The sequence below is a fragment of the Coffea eugenioides genome, chromosome 3 (genome assembly GCF_003713205.1).
Source record: "Coffea eugenioides isolate CCC68of chromosome 3, Ceug_1.0, whole genome shotgun sequence".
NCBI classification, from domain to species: Eukaryota; Viridiplantae; Streptophyta; class Magnoliopsida; order Gentianales; family Rubiaceae; genus Coffea; species Coffea eugenioides.
In genome coordinates this window covers 15,342,870-15,359,339 of record NC_040037.1, presented here as the reverse complement: position 1 = coordinate 15,359,339, position 16,470 = coordinate 15,342,870, and the positions used below count along the sequence as shown (strand labels likewise).

General features: G+C 35.6%; 1 protein-coding gene across 1 annotated transcript; it reads right to left on the bottom strand.

The window, feature by feature from the left end:
• Window positions 1-9,147: 9,147 nt before the first annotated feature.
• LOC113766150 (putative late blight resistance protein homolog R1B-16) lies at window positions 9,148-10,752 on the bottom strand. The gene has a single exon (XM_027310369.1). The coding sequence runs from the start codon at window positions 10,750-10,752 to the stop codon at window positions 9,148-9,150; it is 1,605 nt and encodes a 534-aa protein (XP_027166170.1).
• Between the last annotated feature and the right edge of the window lie 5,718 nt (window positions 10,753-16,470).

Genomic DNA, 16,470 nt, shown 5'->3' with positions numbered 1-16,470 from the left:
ATATCTCAAACCTTGATATATGAACGAGCAAAACTATAAAATGTTAATCAATTAACCGCAAAAATCCTTAGTAAACTCCTTGTTTTCACCCTCCCTCCTTGTAAGATTGCTTGATAAGCAACCAACTTCACTTTACACCCTTTTGAATGATTTCCACTTTGCATCTCAAATTTTTATTTCTGGATAGTTTGCACTTTAAAATTACTAATTACCATGAAATTGTACCTTAAAAATTAGTTTGTATATTTTGCACCTAAAGTTAATAATCCATCCAAAATTACTGTGGTTTTTCACAATATTAATGTCATTGTAGGAGCAATATGCACCTATACACTGGCTTCTTAACTGTAAAAGTGGGATTGGTTCTTCAGAATATCCCTCAAAAAAATTAAAATAAAAGAGTGAATACATATGCGTGTTAGCACACTTTCACTTGCAAGATGAGTTGTTGTGGTGAATTTGAGACAGTTTAATGGTCTAGACTGATCAGCCTCCTTCCTATTATATTCATCAACAAACAAATGAATAAATTATAGTATAACCCCTTAAAATTTAGTGCATTTTCGTATAATCATCGTGTGGTAAAATGTACATGACTCCAAGCTTTGAAGCACAGTGTCAAAATGATGGATATCGTCCTCTGCGTTGGAAATACTTAAAATGTTAAAATTATTTATATTAAAAGCCTAAAATGATTTTATTAACTAATGTTGAAATTCTAAGATTTAGAAGTCTTGGAATCTAATTATCCTTCCTCCTCTCCGCTTTTGAAAAAAAAAAATTCTATTTCTTCCTTGTTAAAGAAAATTTAATATATATATATATAGGATAAATTACACCTTTGTAATTCTATTTCTTCCTTGTTAAAGAAAATTTAATATATATATATATATATATATATATATATATATATATATATATATGATAAAGTCTTCTCATTAGTCTTTCTTCAACATTGAGTGTGTCAATTTGGAAAATGGGAGAGAAGAAGACTGGTTGTTCTTCGGGTCAAGCACGGCCAGAGAATCCTCCCTTTCCTTGCTTTTTAACACAGGGTTCATGGGTAAGGCATACCCATATTTTTAAATGTTTGATATCAATTCTTATTACTCATATAGAAAATTTTCACGAGTTGATTGAGAATTAGGTCTTGTTTGATGAGTCAATTCAACACTTAAATTTAATGAATTCGGATCTTAACATGTTCATATGCATTTGATAACAAAAAATTAACATTTGAATTAATTAAGTACCACTGAATTTTCTTAACAAAATTTTATCTAAAAAATAAGTAATAACACTTATTATTCATTTATCATTAACACTTAATGTGACATATATTCTAAAATATCAAATTTAATATTTAATAATTAAATAATTTAATAGATTCAGAGTTCAATTTTCAATTTACCAAAAGCACTCTAGTCACAGTAGTCTCAAAAGTCAGAACGGAAATGCATGCTAAATTGCTAATACAAGTATATACTGTTACAGCTATTGGAAATCAATTCAACTCTTAACATTAGTCTTTCTTCCACATTCGGCGGGTCCATGTGCAGAATTCGACAGGTTGATGGAGACTGGATACCATTCTGGTCAAGAATGGCTACTGGACGGTCCCTTTTCTTATTCTTTAATTCAAGCTTTAGCCAAGGGGCAATGTTTTTAGATGGGAGAAGATTTCATTCACCATGTGTAACCACTCTGGCCTTGTGATTCTAACCTGCTCCTTTTTTTTAATGTGTGAGCAACTATATTCAGGTTTTGGGACACCTGAACAATTTTGGGCTAATTGATATACGTTGCAAGAACATTTTCATATTCTCTTGTGGTTAAATTTAATAATATTATATATAGCTAATGAATTGATAAGGTTTTTATAGTGTTGTATTTATCTCTTATGTAGGACTACAAACGAATCTCGCAAACCAACTTTTTAGCAGCGAAACTGTCTCAATATTGGCTACTGAGCTCAAGCAGTTTGATCAAAGTATCAAATCAAGTAGTTTGATTAAAAAAATACTCCTAAACCTTATGATATGTAGACATGCTTTTTAACATTAACAGTGATCATCTATTTTAAATTCCTTCAAGGAAAATATTATAATTAATATCTACTTACATATGAGCTCAATTAGATCGTGTCTATGCAAGTGGAGGTCATCTCCATCTCTTATTATGCAAGGCACTTCCTCAATTTCACTCTCAAATTTTTAGTGTAGCATAAGGAGAAATATTAACAAATCTTGCCTTCTCCAAAGCTAGTGGAATGTATTTTTCTTGTGGAATGTTCAATTATTCAACAAACAAACTGAGCAAGAAAGAAAAGATTAACAAATAACAATGTAGTGGTGACAGTGTTAGAATCATGAGAAAGTTGCATCTCGATTTGGAAAAGCAAAGAATTTTTTAATTCATTACTTTATGGTTTCTGGATGAATTATTTCATGCTCTTTTTGTAGTTAAGAACCACCAATGCCAACATTGTCCACTAAGAGAGAGAGACCTTGCACCTAGACCTTTTTTTTTAATTTAAAAGAATTTTGCTTTCCATAAGGTAAGACTTTCTTGGAATTTTCGCCTAGGTTGAAAGAGAGAAGAAGAGCATGTAAGGGGCCAAAAAAAAGAAAGGAAAAAAATTAATGTTGAACAGAAATTTTTATTATCACGAAAATAGTTTCTTTCATTTTCAAGTGAAAGGGAAAAAAGGACTGATAATTTATAATTAGTCATCTATGTCATCTTTATTTCGTTGTTTTTTTTTTCTCTTTTTGGTTTGATGGAATCTTTTACTTGAGTTTAAATAATTAATAACAAGGGCCTTAAGCCATGAACAAAGAGCAAAGAGGAGAAAGTATCAGTCCCTAATTACGTTTCATGGGTCGGGTGCCCTTTCCTACTAACAGCTTTGTAATCCGAACCAGTTCTATTAATTTGACAAAAAATTAAATCATAATTATGTCCATGGTCTCAGAGTACTCGAATGACCGGGTATTTGGCAAAGCGGGTTCACGTTCCTGGAGGTATCAGACTCGGTACCTAAGTTAAAAAAAAAAAATCATATTTTCATAATTGAGAATTAGAAAATAATTAAACGTCTAAAAGACTTTATTTAAATATAGTTTATTATTTGTTAAGAAAGATCACATAACCATCAATACTTGCATATTCATAGTAAAAAGTTTTTAAATATCACTTATGCTCAACAACAAAAGCCAAATATATTATATAATTAGCAAGTTAAACAAGTTAACACTTTTATATTGTTGAAAGAGTTTATTTTGTATACACTAACAGTGTATCTATTATTATCATTGGATACATGCCATATAAACAAAAATAATATTGAAATTAAAATTGAAATTAAGTAATATAAATCTAATGGTAAAAATGTATACACTATCACTGTACAAGATTAATTCTTGTTGAAATAGTAAAGTATATCACCAGAAATATAAATATTTAATGAAAGGTGATTATATATTCCTCTATTAATTTTAGTTTTAATGGACAAAATTATAAGTATATCCTTACACATGAATTAGGTCGGGTATCCACGATTTTCAAAGTCTTTGAATTGCGATAGAACGTACTCCCTTATTAATCCGATCTGCTACCCAAACTGCATATTAAAAGCAATTCCGGTATCCTAAATTTGCGGTTTAGATCGAATCAATGTGTACAATTTTTTTGATCTCTCTGATCAAAATACACAGCTTGTGTTACATAAACTTGCAAATCTTTATTATCGAGGGCCAGGTTAACTAGTATGAACATTAATTGGGTAATCATGATTTCTGGATCCGACTCTCAAGTTTTCCCTTCCTCCTTGTAAAGTTTAGAGTCGTCTCACTCAATTAAAAAAAGTTCAAAGAAAATGTATCTAAAATGTTAAGGGATATGGCGAACCAATCATGATTAGAGTTTTAGACTCTCGGTATGGAATTGGCATCAAATTGGCCCTAGGCAATGATAATCATGGGGAATTTCATGTTAGACATTGCCAGCCAAGAAGTCAGTAGGCAATTATAAAATTATTTTGTGTCAGGACAACAACCAATACAAAAGCTGCACCTCAGAAAAGCAAAAATAAAAAAAATAAAAAATAAAAGCATCTCAACTGACAATTCCTTAATTTAAATGTCCCTCACTTCAATGTTAGAAAAAGGAAAAAAAAGTGCCTTATTTCTATGTCCCAAAAACTGAAAAAAAGGGGGGAAAGATGATAGGTTGTAATTTTATCATTTATTTTATTATTAATTTTTCCTATTACCTGACCTGATGTGAATTAATTATTAGATTCTACTCACTTTTCGTAATTTACATTTATTTCAGGAAGTAGAACAAAAATATCACAATCAAGTCCAATTTGAAAGTCATCGGGAAAGAGTTCAAATAGCAGACAATCAAGGGCATTTTTGGAACAAAGAGATACAAGTCCTTTTTGGTAATTCGCAGAAGACAGCATTAAAAAGAGGAACGAAGGGCTGATGACAGGGTGTCGAGCCTGTGCAATAATAAATACCTGCTCAAATAAAATACAAATTCTGTATATAGCGGTAAGTAGGGTCGAATCCACAGGGACTGGAGATAATTTAATTTCTTCTCAAGTTCCAGATATGGGGGATTTTTGAAAATGAGAGTAACTAAATTACTTGGAATAAATTAAAATAAAATAAAATAACTACAACTCAAATAACTAATTATCACAATAAAAATAATAATGGACGAACTCTAGCCAAGAGACAATTTCGGAGATGGTTCACTTAATTCGATCACAGATGCAAGGATTATTCCAGTTACTATCTGATAAATTAGTTATAGTTGTCATACACGCGATAAACAACCAACTCTTCCTCAATTTGTCGATAGCCAAGGTACGACCGTTGACTATTTCTCTAATCAGGAAACAACCCTAGGTACGACCATAGAAGTTCAATTCCCTAATTGCATGAATAATTAGAAGAGCCTAATTCTAACCAATCAACACGCTACGAGGGTCTCTTTAAGTTAGCCTGTCTATCTCCCTGACACAAACCCAATCATGCCAGTTGCCACCAGTTTAGAATAATTAAACAATTACGGATTTAACTACCCTAATTGGCTTCAGGTTATTGAATTAATCTAGAATCTGAGCCCTGGATAATCGAATAATAAAACAACCATATGAACATAAAGCAGAAGATAGACGAATACCAGAAAATAATAGGAAAGCTAAAATCGATTAGATCTCACAATTTAAGTCGAACCAAATCCTCCGTTGATCTTGACTAGAAGAAGGGATTTAGTTCATCCCTATTGAGGAGAACCCACGCAAGATCGTCACAATACTTCTGGCGTACATACGAACCAAAGAAAACGCATGAATAAGGAAAAGAAAGAAAACTAAATTGTCTCTAAAAACTAAGCTCCCAACCTTCTGTACGTTTCTCCCTTTTTAAAGCCAAAAGAAAGTCTAATGCTATCTCTAGTGGTCCCCCCAACAAATTGGGAGCCCAAGTACAAAAGTGAGGCTCTCTGCCGAAACTTTCTCCTTTTGTTTCCTATTGCTCATCAAAGACTCCCATTAGCAACCGAAATCTTTGTTCTCTTGCAGCACCATGTGGGCCTAACTCGTAAATCAACTGGAGGCTCTAGTGTGTGAAGGATTTTTCCCAGTAAAATCTCCTTATTAGCATTTGTCAGTTCCACTTCCTGTAGATAGGTCCAAATACTAAATATAAGTATATATTAACAATTTAAAACAATATTTGGTAGGGACAAGGGGAAATTAATAATAAAATTACTAACAATTAACACCCTATCAGCTGAAGTCAGGGGGTCTTCGGCCTCTCGGAATGAGAGCCGCCGCACAAGTGACAGGCAATAGCAGAGGCCACTTAGTTAGGAAGTTAGAATTGCAGAGGCAGGGCACTTTTCGTCTGTTAGCTTAGGCTGGCCGTTGACTTTTCAATGGTATTCCTTTTCTTACTTTTTGGTTCTCTTCTCCCGTGGATGAAAAGGAAAAAAAGATTGGAAAAGCTTTTGACTTGTCTTCCCTTTTAGCTTTTGAGCAATGTTTTAAAACCCGGACCGTCAATTGAACCGGTGAGGTGAAAGGGTCGAGGTTCAACCGGTCGGACCGGTTCAACCTCGATTCAATGAATTTTTTTAAAAATAATTTATATAAATATATATATGCACAAAATAAGACATGCAATGGACTAATTTAAAACTTTATATGATGAAAAGTTCACTATTTTTGAATAATTTGGATTTTCAAAAATAAATTATTTAAATTATAAGTTAAAATAAATAAATTTCATCTCAATTTCAATTATATCTATCAAAAAAATCTTAAATCCAACCCAAAAATATCACAATATTTTGAAATTATACAAATTCACGTCTATGAGAATTTGATATTGTGAACTTAAATTTTAATTTACGTCTTTGAGATTTAAAGATTGTAATTTAAAAAAGAAAGTTTGGAGTTCGAAAGAAGTTAAGAGAATTGAAAATAGAAATGCAAACTTGATAAGAAACAAAAAATGAGATAAAAGTGAGTGGTTGTGGCATTAAATAATTTGGGTTAAAGAAAAATAATTCTTTTTTAACTTTTTCCAATTTAATGGGCAAAAACAAAATTAAAAGATAGAAGAAAACATCAATAAATTAGAACTAATGAGGTTTGATTAAAAATGGAGTGACAAAAGAAAAGATGAGGGAGAAAAGAAAGAGTTGAAGATTAAAAAGAAAGAGTCATGAGAGGATGAGATTTTGTAAGAAAAATGGAAAAATGAAATATAGATGTTTGTTTTATATAAATAAGTTATCAAAAAAAGCAAATAAGATGTGATGGTGCAATGGTTACTACATTGGTCTTCTATTACAAAGGTTTTGAGTTCAAATCTTGATAGAAGCATTTTGCAAAAAGTTAAAAAAAAAAAAAAAAAAGGAAAACTCAAAAACCGGTTCGATCCGGTTCAACACGGTTCACCGGTTTTCCCGGTTTTTACCGGGTTTGACCGGTTCTCTGGCAAAGTCAACCAGAGCATAGAACCGGACCGGTGCCATGGCCGGTTCGCGGTTCAACCGGTCGAACCGGCCGGTCCGGTCCGGTTTTCAAAACATTGCTTTTGAGTAGTTTTCCCTCCGTATGTTAGAGAGGGCAAAAACAATCAATTGCCTCCAGCAGTTTGCTTTCCTTGTTGAACAGAACAAATTGAACTTGCGCACTTTCCCATTGATGGCCGCAGCTTTTGCTTTAATTCCCTGTGGATTTTGTTCATCAATTATGAACTAAATTTCCTCACTCTCGTCAAGGAACAATGGATGCTTTGAGTCACCTAAAATTGTGAGATTGATTTAATTTAATTTTTTTTTATTTATTGGTATTCGCATATTCCTTGGTTGCAGTGCTTATGATTGTTTAATTAATTGATTGTCTTGGATCCGGATAATTGGTTAATTTGATAATCTATTGTCAATTGGGACATTAAATCCGTAATTGTTTAATTGCTCTAAAATAGTGACAACTGGCATGATTGGGTTTGTGTCAGGGGAATACGCGGGCTAATCTAAAATAACCCTGGTAGTGCGTTATTTGGTTAGAATAGGGCTCCTCTAATACGTAAGGCAATTGAGAAATTAAATCTTATGGGCGTACTTAGGATTATTTCTCAATTAGAGCAGTGATTAACGGGCGTACCTTAATCACTGACACAGTAAGGAGGGGTTGACTGCCATCGCTTGTTTAGTAGTTATAACCTATTTATTGATAAATAATTGGAATTGCCTTTGCTTCGATGATCAATTAGGTGCACCATTGCTGAAGTTATTTCTTGGCTAGAGCCTTAGTTATCATTCATTTGATTTTAGTAATTTGTTATTTAATTTTTAGTAGTTTCTTAGATTTTATTTGAATTTTTTTTATTGTCACCTTCTGCACAAAAACACCCCCTTTGTTACTGTGAATTTGAAAAGAAACAGTTACCTCCAATCCCTGTGGATTCGACCCTGCTTACCACTATTTACAAAAATTAACTTCAGTTGAGCAAGTTTTTATTATTGCACAGGCTGACAACCTGTCAAAAGATCATACGGTTTTTTACATTTCAATACGGTTTTTTAAGCGTAATACTGAGTAGCATATATAGTTAATTGGGATTATGATGACAAGCAAGCAGATCATATTGCACCGACATAGATGTTATGTTTTCTGCTACAAGATTTAGTGGAAATAAAATCTGCTATTAAACTGAAAGATTATATATATATATATGTATATTTTTAGAAAATTTATTTTGGATTCTGAACTTCTAATTAACTTTGACAAGTACATTATTCAAAACTCTCATAGCACAATAATTGCATGGTTGGAATATTACCATGTATTAGTATAGCTTGAGATACAGAGACGATTAAAATTATTCAAATCTCATTTTTTTCATTTGATTCTATGTTAATTAGCCCAAAATTCATTGTATTTTGCGATCCAAAATTTATTTTTTTTAATTTTTTCTATTCCCATACTTCATTCTTTGCCAAAATTCTTCAACTTGAAGAAGTAAAATATGATTCTGAAAATTTAGCAAATTTCAAAGTTGGATATCCTGGATTCAAAGTTAAGATTGAGCAAACATCTTCAACCGATTCTACGATCCCAATTGTAAATTTTTCCTTAAACCTGTTTTGAGAGGAAAAGAGTAGATCATAGAGGTTTCCTTTTGACATGAATTTGTAGATCAAAAGTCTGTTCTTAATTCCCAAATTGGGTTGTCTTATTCTTCCAAGAATCATGAGCTCAAACATAAATTGTTAAGAGGAAAAATGCTAGACCACACAGATGAGCAACTACAATCTCAAGAGGAAAAACTACCATAGCACTCCCTGATGATATCATTAAGAAAAAAATAGAGCAATAATTTAGTTGTTTGTTCATCAATATCATTAAAAAAAAGAAAAAAAAAAGAGCTATAATTAGTTTTTTGTTGATCAACTTCAATGTGGTCATGCATGCATTACAAGCAACTAAAGTACCCAAAAGCTACCAAAAGGTGTATATAAATTAAACTCGTTTAAAAGAAAAAACATGATTATTTCCACAAGCCAATTAACAGTAATGACAAAAAAAAAAAAATCAGATATTGCACCAGCTGATGCCCTTCAATCTATGATGATGATTTTCAGATTCTCATTTCCAAAATTTTTCTGTACTTCTTCAATTTCACGTACTAAAGATTCGACATCATCTCCACAAACCTTCACCTGAATTGTTTCAAGAGTTGGAATAAATCTTAAACGAGAAGGCATCATTTCCAAATAAAAAATTAAGCTGAGTTTTAATTGCTGAAGACACGGGAAGTAATCATCACTGTCAGGGTCTACTTCTGTCCACTCCACAATGTCTAAGTTGGACAAAGTCAAGACCTTGAGTTTAGGGAATCCTCCTTCCTTCAGTTCCCATCTTTGGCCGTCCATTGCCTGTTGCCTTAATTTGAGGACTTCAAGGTTGGGTAGTTGTTCAATCAATGACATTTTTCCACAGGGAAGACCCAGATTGGAAAGGCTCAACTTCTTCAAATTCATGGGAAAAGAAAGCTCAACATGTTCCAGCGAACCTGAGAAGCAATCGCCATCTAAGGTGAGTGATTCTAGGCATACTAGTCGACTCATGTTGCAGCATACTCTATTTTGTCCCCCATGATTGAAAATTTGAAGTCGGCGAACGTTGGGAATCCTTCTCAATATGTTCTCCCCCTCTTTATCATGATAAAGATACAGAGTAGAGAGTGTGTCTAAATTGGGTAAAGTGGAGAGGTTTTCAGCGACATTGTCATTGGAAGAAAGACCAATAACAACGCCACCCCTCAAACATACATGCCTCAATTTCTTCATGTTCCAAATGCTATCTGGCAATGAAACCGTCAGGTAAGAATCTAGATGGAAGGTTTCCAAATGTGAGAGCTTGGCTATAGATGGTGGAGTGAATTCCATGATCCGAGATGCAAGGGATAAGTACCTCAAACAAAGATGTGATTCGACTTCAGCTGGAAGCTTCTTCTGCCTTAGGTTAATGCCCTCTAAATTCAAAACTTTAAGATGCTTGTAGATGCAAAAAAGGAAGGAGATATTAAACAAGTCAAACTTAAAATATCTTGGAGTAGCATTGAAGAATAGCAGAGTACCTAAATGTGGACAAAATGGCTTTGACTTTATAAAATCTTCGCCACTGGAGCAAATGGCCAACCGAGGTAGGTTGGGAGGCTCATTAAAGGTAGAAAGCTCATCATATCCTCGCAGGACCTGAAGGAAATTCTTTTCTTTCGCCTTGCCCTTACAGAACTCAAATATCAAATCGTGAATGTAACAAGTTTTAACTCCACCAATGGATCTGTTTTTACCTACCATAACTAGGTTTCGGCCAATTAGGTCCACCAGATATTCTTCTGCAATGTCCTCTAATTTCTCTCCTTCAATTTTTTCCACAAACCCTTCTGCAATCCATAGACGCATCAACTTCTTGGCACCAATTTTTTCATCTTCTCGAAATGCAGCAAAATACAGCAAGCATGCCTTCAAGTGATATGGTAAATGCTCATAGCTAAGCTCCAATGACTTCTTCCACTGGTCTGTACCAGACACCACGGTTGAAGTTAAACTTTCAGCAAACTTTTTCCAAACCATAATATCATGCTCTTTCGTTGCTAGGACTCCAGCTACAACAACAATTGCAAGTGGCAATCCCTTGCACTTTTCGGCGATCTCCATTCCCAATCCATGCAATGCTTGAGGACAATCTTCTTTTCCAAAAACCTTCTTCTTCAGTAATTCAAAACTTTCTTTCTCACTGAGTGGGTGAAGACAGTGAGGTTCTCCACCATATTGAACCTGTAAACTAAGAAAAAAGGGAGAGAAAAATACTCTTCTTCATCTCATTCTTAGACTACACAATATACAAATATATATACACAAGTGGATACTATAATCATACTATCACCTAATTAATATATGATACTATAATCATATGATACTATAATCAATCAAATCTAATCTTTCCTAATATTTACAATATCAAATCTTTCCATAATATCAAATTACATATCTTCAACACTCCCCCTCAAGATGGAGCATAGATGTTAATTGTTGGGAAAGGGGTACCAGTATAGGCACACAATATCAGAGTTAGCCCAGGATAAATTTCTCTTTCCCCAAGTACTAGTTAAAATAGGAATAAACCGAATCACCAAATACTAATACCAACAGTGATGATAAAATGCAAGAAAAATAAAAGACACAGGACACCAAGATTTTTACGTGGCAAACCCAAATTGGAAAAAATCACGGGATCTAGTCCAGTAAAAAATCTCCATTATCACAATAATGGGAATACACAGGTCTACCCGAAATATTCGGATGACAATAATATCACCAATACCAATCAAGCCAATCTGCTACAAAATCACCCCCCAAAAATTGCAACTGTCAAAGAAGTGGGTTTGGAAATGTGTTACCGAACGAAGAGGAAATCTGAAATCTGAACCGATAGATGAGTAGAGCTTGTCGAGAGGATCACGTGTGCAAAATTTCGTCTCAATCGGGTTTCGAATCACCCTCCAATCAAGACCTTGAAGTCTCTCTCTCTAGCCTTTCTCTCTCTTCGTCTCACTTAAAGTGACGGCTGGAATTTTTTTCTTCGCACAAAGGACCGAAGAATGAATACTACGTGCGGCTGCTCTCTTTTAAGCTTGAGAAACCCTCAAGCTTTGTATATGTGGGTTGGCCCACAAATGGGCTGGCCCACACCCAACAATCTCCCCCTCCAGCTCATTTGGGGGGCTCCACCAAACCTGTTTCTTGTCTGCAAAACAAGAGTTTCTCTTTAGGCAATGCCTTGGTAAACATGTCAGCACCATTGTCATCTGTATGTACCTTCTCAAATGTCAACAACTTGGAATCCAACACTTCCCGAATCCAATGATATCTCACATCAATGTGTTTGGACCGAGAGTGAAATGTGGAGTTCTTACACAGATGAATAGCATTCTGACTGTCACAATAGAGACTATATTTCTCTTGTTTCATACCCAACTCTTGAAGGAATTTTTGCAACCACAGAGTCTCTTTGCATGTTTCAGTGGTTGCAATATACTCTGCCTCCGTACTAGAAAGGGCGATGCACTTCTGTAACTTACTTTGCCATGACACTGCTCCTCCTGCAAAAATCATCAGGTACCCAGATGTGGACTTCCTATTATCAAGATCACTTGCCATAGCTGCATCAGTGTATCCATCTAGCATAATTTTACCATTGCCGAAACATAAACATAATCTAGGAGTTCTCTTGAGATACCCGAGAATCCATTTGACAGCATTCCAATGCTCCTTACCAGGATTAGAGAGATACCGACTGACTACTCTAACTGCGTGAGCAATATCTGGTATGGTGCAAACCATAGCATACATCAAGCTACCAACGGCCAAAGCATCAGGAATCTTCTTCATGTCTTCTTTATCTTTCTCACTTGTAGGGCACTGCTTGATATTCACTTTAAAGTGACCTGCAAGTGGAGTTGAGACTTCCTTAGCCTTGCTCATATTAAACCTGTTGAGCACTTTCTCAATGTATTTTTCTTGAAACAACCAAAGCTTCCCATTTTGCCTGTCACGTGAGATTTTCATCCCCAGTATCTGTCTAGCCGGACCCAAATCCTTCATTGCAAAGGATTTACTTAACTCCTTTTTCAATCTGACAATCTTCACAGTATCACGACCAACAAATAACATGTCATCAACATATAGCAAGAGAATAACAAAATCACCATCTGAAAAGTTTTTCACATAAACACAGTGATCAGATGTAGTCCTGTGGTATCCATGGTCTGTCATGAAGGAATCAAACTTCTTATACCACTGTCTCGGCGCCTGTTTCAACCCATACAAGCTCTTCTTGAGACGGCATACAAGATTTTCCTTGCCACTTTCTCTGAACCCCTCCGATTGCTCCATGTAGATCTCCTCTTCCAAGTCGCCATGCAGGAAGGCTGTCTTCACATCAAGTTGCTCGATCTCCAAATTCAAACTGGTTGCAATACCAAGAACAACTCGAATTGAGGACATTTTTACCACAGGAGAGAAGATTTCTTCAAAATCTATACCCTTCTTTTGACTAAATCCCTTCACAACCAATCTTGCTTTATACTTTGGTTGTGAGCTGTGCTCCTAAGTCTTCAACCTGTAGACCCATTTGTTCTTCAGAGCTCTCTTGCCCTTAGGCAGTTTCACTAGCTCATAAGTGTGGTTCTCATGCAGGGACACCATCTCCTCTTGCATGGCTCGCAACCAATCTTCTTTATTCTCATGCTCTAGAGCCTCACTGTAGGACTCTAGCTCTCCTCCATCTGTCAAGAACACATATTCATGAGGATTATATCTGTTAGAAGGTCTCCTCTCTCTGGTAGATCTCCTAACCTCATCTTGTGGTGGCGGTGGTGGAGTGGGTGGTGTCTCATGTTCAGGTTCATCAGTAGTAGGATTATCACCGTCATTAATATCCTCTCTCTGCTCTGTCTCAGCTCCCCCTTGATTAAAATCAACAGGTACTGGAATTGGATTTGGATCTGAATTTGAGCTAGCAGGAATGTCATCTGAGAATTTTGAGTTGTCATCTTTATCAATGTCTTCAATGGTTTGATCTTCAAAGAAGACAACATCTCTGCTCCTGATCATCTTCTTCTCAATAGGATCATACAGCCTATAACCAAAATCTTCATGTCCATAACCCAAGAAAATGCACTGTTTTGATTTTACATCAAGTTTTGACCTTTCATCTTTGGGAATATGAACAAATGCCCGGCAACCAAAAACTCTCAAGTGTTTAAAGGACACATCTTTTCCCGTCCATACCCTCTCTGGGATATCACCATCTAGAGGAACTGATGGAGAAAGATTTATCAAATCAACTGCAGTCCTCATTGCCTCACCCCAAAAAGATTTTGACAACTTAGCATTAGAGAGCATACATCTGACCCGTTCAATGATGGATCTATTCATCCTCTCTACTACTCCATTCTCTTGAGGAGTTTTTGGTACAGTTTTCTCCAATCTGATTTCATGGGACTTGCAATAGATTTCAAATGGTCCTCTGTACTCACCACCATTATCAGGACGTACACACTTTAATTGCTTACCAGTTTCTCTTTCAATTTTGCTATGAAAGTCTTTAAACACATTCAAAACCTGATCTTTGGATTTCAAAGCAAAACACCAGACCTTTCTAGCAAAGTCATCAATAAATGTTACAAAACAAACAGCACCACCAAGAGACTTATCTTTCATATAGCAGACATCAGTGTGCACCAATTCTAAATGATTCAATTTTCTAGATGGAAGAAAATTTTGAAATGCAACTCTGTGTTGTTTCCCATAAATGCAGTCAACACAAGGTTTAAGTGCATTACCTCTAATTTCAGGTAGGAGTTGTTTGCGAACAAGCGTCTGAATCCCCTTTTCATCCATGTGTCCAAGTCGCCTATGCCAAAGGTCAATCGAGGAATCACGAACTGCATTCACTTCTCCCTTCCTCAACTTGGTTTGCATCACGTAGAGGGTACTGTGCTTCTTTCCTCTAGCAACAACGAGATTTCCTTGCTGAGTTTTCCATTTGCCTCCACCTTGCGAGCTATAGTAGCCCTCATCGTCAAGTTTTCCTGTAGAGATAAGATTAAGCGAATATCAGGAACATGTCGAACATTTCTCAATATCATCTGGCACCCGATATCTGTATCCAAATATATGTCTCCCATGCCAACAACTTTGCATGAGACCTCATTTTTCATCCTAACACATCCGAAATCTCCTTCGGTGTAGGTTGAGAAGAAATGCCTGTGAGAAGTAACATGGTAGGATGCACCTGAATCAACTACCCAATCGCTGTCATAGTGAATAATATTCACCTGACCATCATCAGAGAACACAAACATATCATCATGAGCTGCTACAACTGCTGTAGTATCCTCATTATCTTTTTCTTTCGCCTTACCCTTTTTCTCAGCCTGATCCCGTTTTAGGATTCTGCACTCCTTCATATAATGCCCATTCTTTTTACAATAATAGCATGCAACATTTTTTCGCGACTCAGATCTGCCTCTGGATTTGTCATTCCTGTTATGGGGTCCTCTACTTTTGCTTCTTCCTCTTCTTTCTTTCTTTTCTGTCACCAGGGCCTGGGTCTCATAGACAATTCCTTGTTCCTTCCTCCTGAACTCTTCATTCATCACGGCTTCTTTTGCAATAGCCATGGTCAACACACCATTCGGAGCTGAATTACTGATGGAGACCACTATGGTTTCCCAACTATCCGGTAGTGAACTGAATAATAATAAAGCCTGCACTTCATCATCCAGATTCAAGTTTAATGTAGTTGCCTGATTTATCAATCCCTGAAAATTACTCAAGTGTTCAGTCATATCTTCCCCATCCTTATATCTCATTCGAGTAATCTGCTTCAGACAACTAGCCTTATTCAAACCTGTCTTTCTTTCATACATACTCTCAAGCTTTTTTCATAATATATCAGCTCTGGTGTCATTAGCAAAATGTTGAAAAATACTTTGATCAATCCATTTTCTAATATTACCAACAGTTTTCCTGTGTATATTAGCCCATTTTTTATCACTCATATCACTTGGTTTGCCTTTATCCCCTAGAACAGGTTCAAACAAATCTCTACAATACAGGTAGTCTCCATTGTAGGCTTCCAAATCGAATAATTAGTAGCATTTAATTTTATCATGCAACCACTATCCGAATCATCCATTTTAACAGGTACAATTGAGCAGCCTAACCTGACTGCTCTGATACCACTTGTTGGGAAAGGGGTACCAGTACAGGCACACAATATCAGAATTAGCCCAGGATAAATTTCTCTTTCCCCAAGTACCAGTTAAAATAGGAATAAACCAAATCACCAAGTAATAATACCAACAGTGATAATAAAATGCAAGAAAAATAAAAGGCACAGGACACCAAGATTTTTAGGTGAAAAACCTAAATTGGGAAAAATCGCGGGGCCTAGTCCAGTCAAAAATCTCCACTATCACAATAATGGGAATACACAGATCTACCCGAAATATTCGGATGACAATAATATCACCAATACCAATCAAGCCAATCTGCTACAAAATCACCCCCCAAAAACTACAACTGTCAAAGAAGTGGGTTTGAAAATGTGTTACCAAACGAAGAGGAAATCTGAAATCTAAACCGATAGATGAGTAGAGCTTGTCGAGAGGATCACGTGTGTAAAATTTCGTCTCAATCGGGTTTCGAATCGCTCTCCAATCAAGACCTTGAAGTCTCTCTTTCCCTCTCTTCGTCTCACTTAAAGTGACGGCTGGAATTTTTTTCTTCGCACAAAGGACCGAAGAATGAATACTACGTGCGGCTGCTCTCTTTTAAGCTTGAGAAACCCTCAAGCTTTGTATATAT

Excerpts from the sequence above, each read along its gene's own strand:
- LOC113766150 (XM_027310369.1), bottom strand. The coding sequence starts at position 10,752 with ATGGAGATCGCCGAAAAGTGCAAGGGATTGCCACTTGCAATTGTTGTT.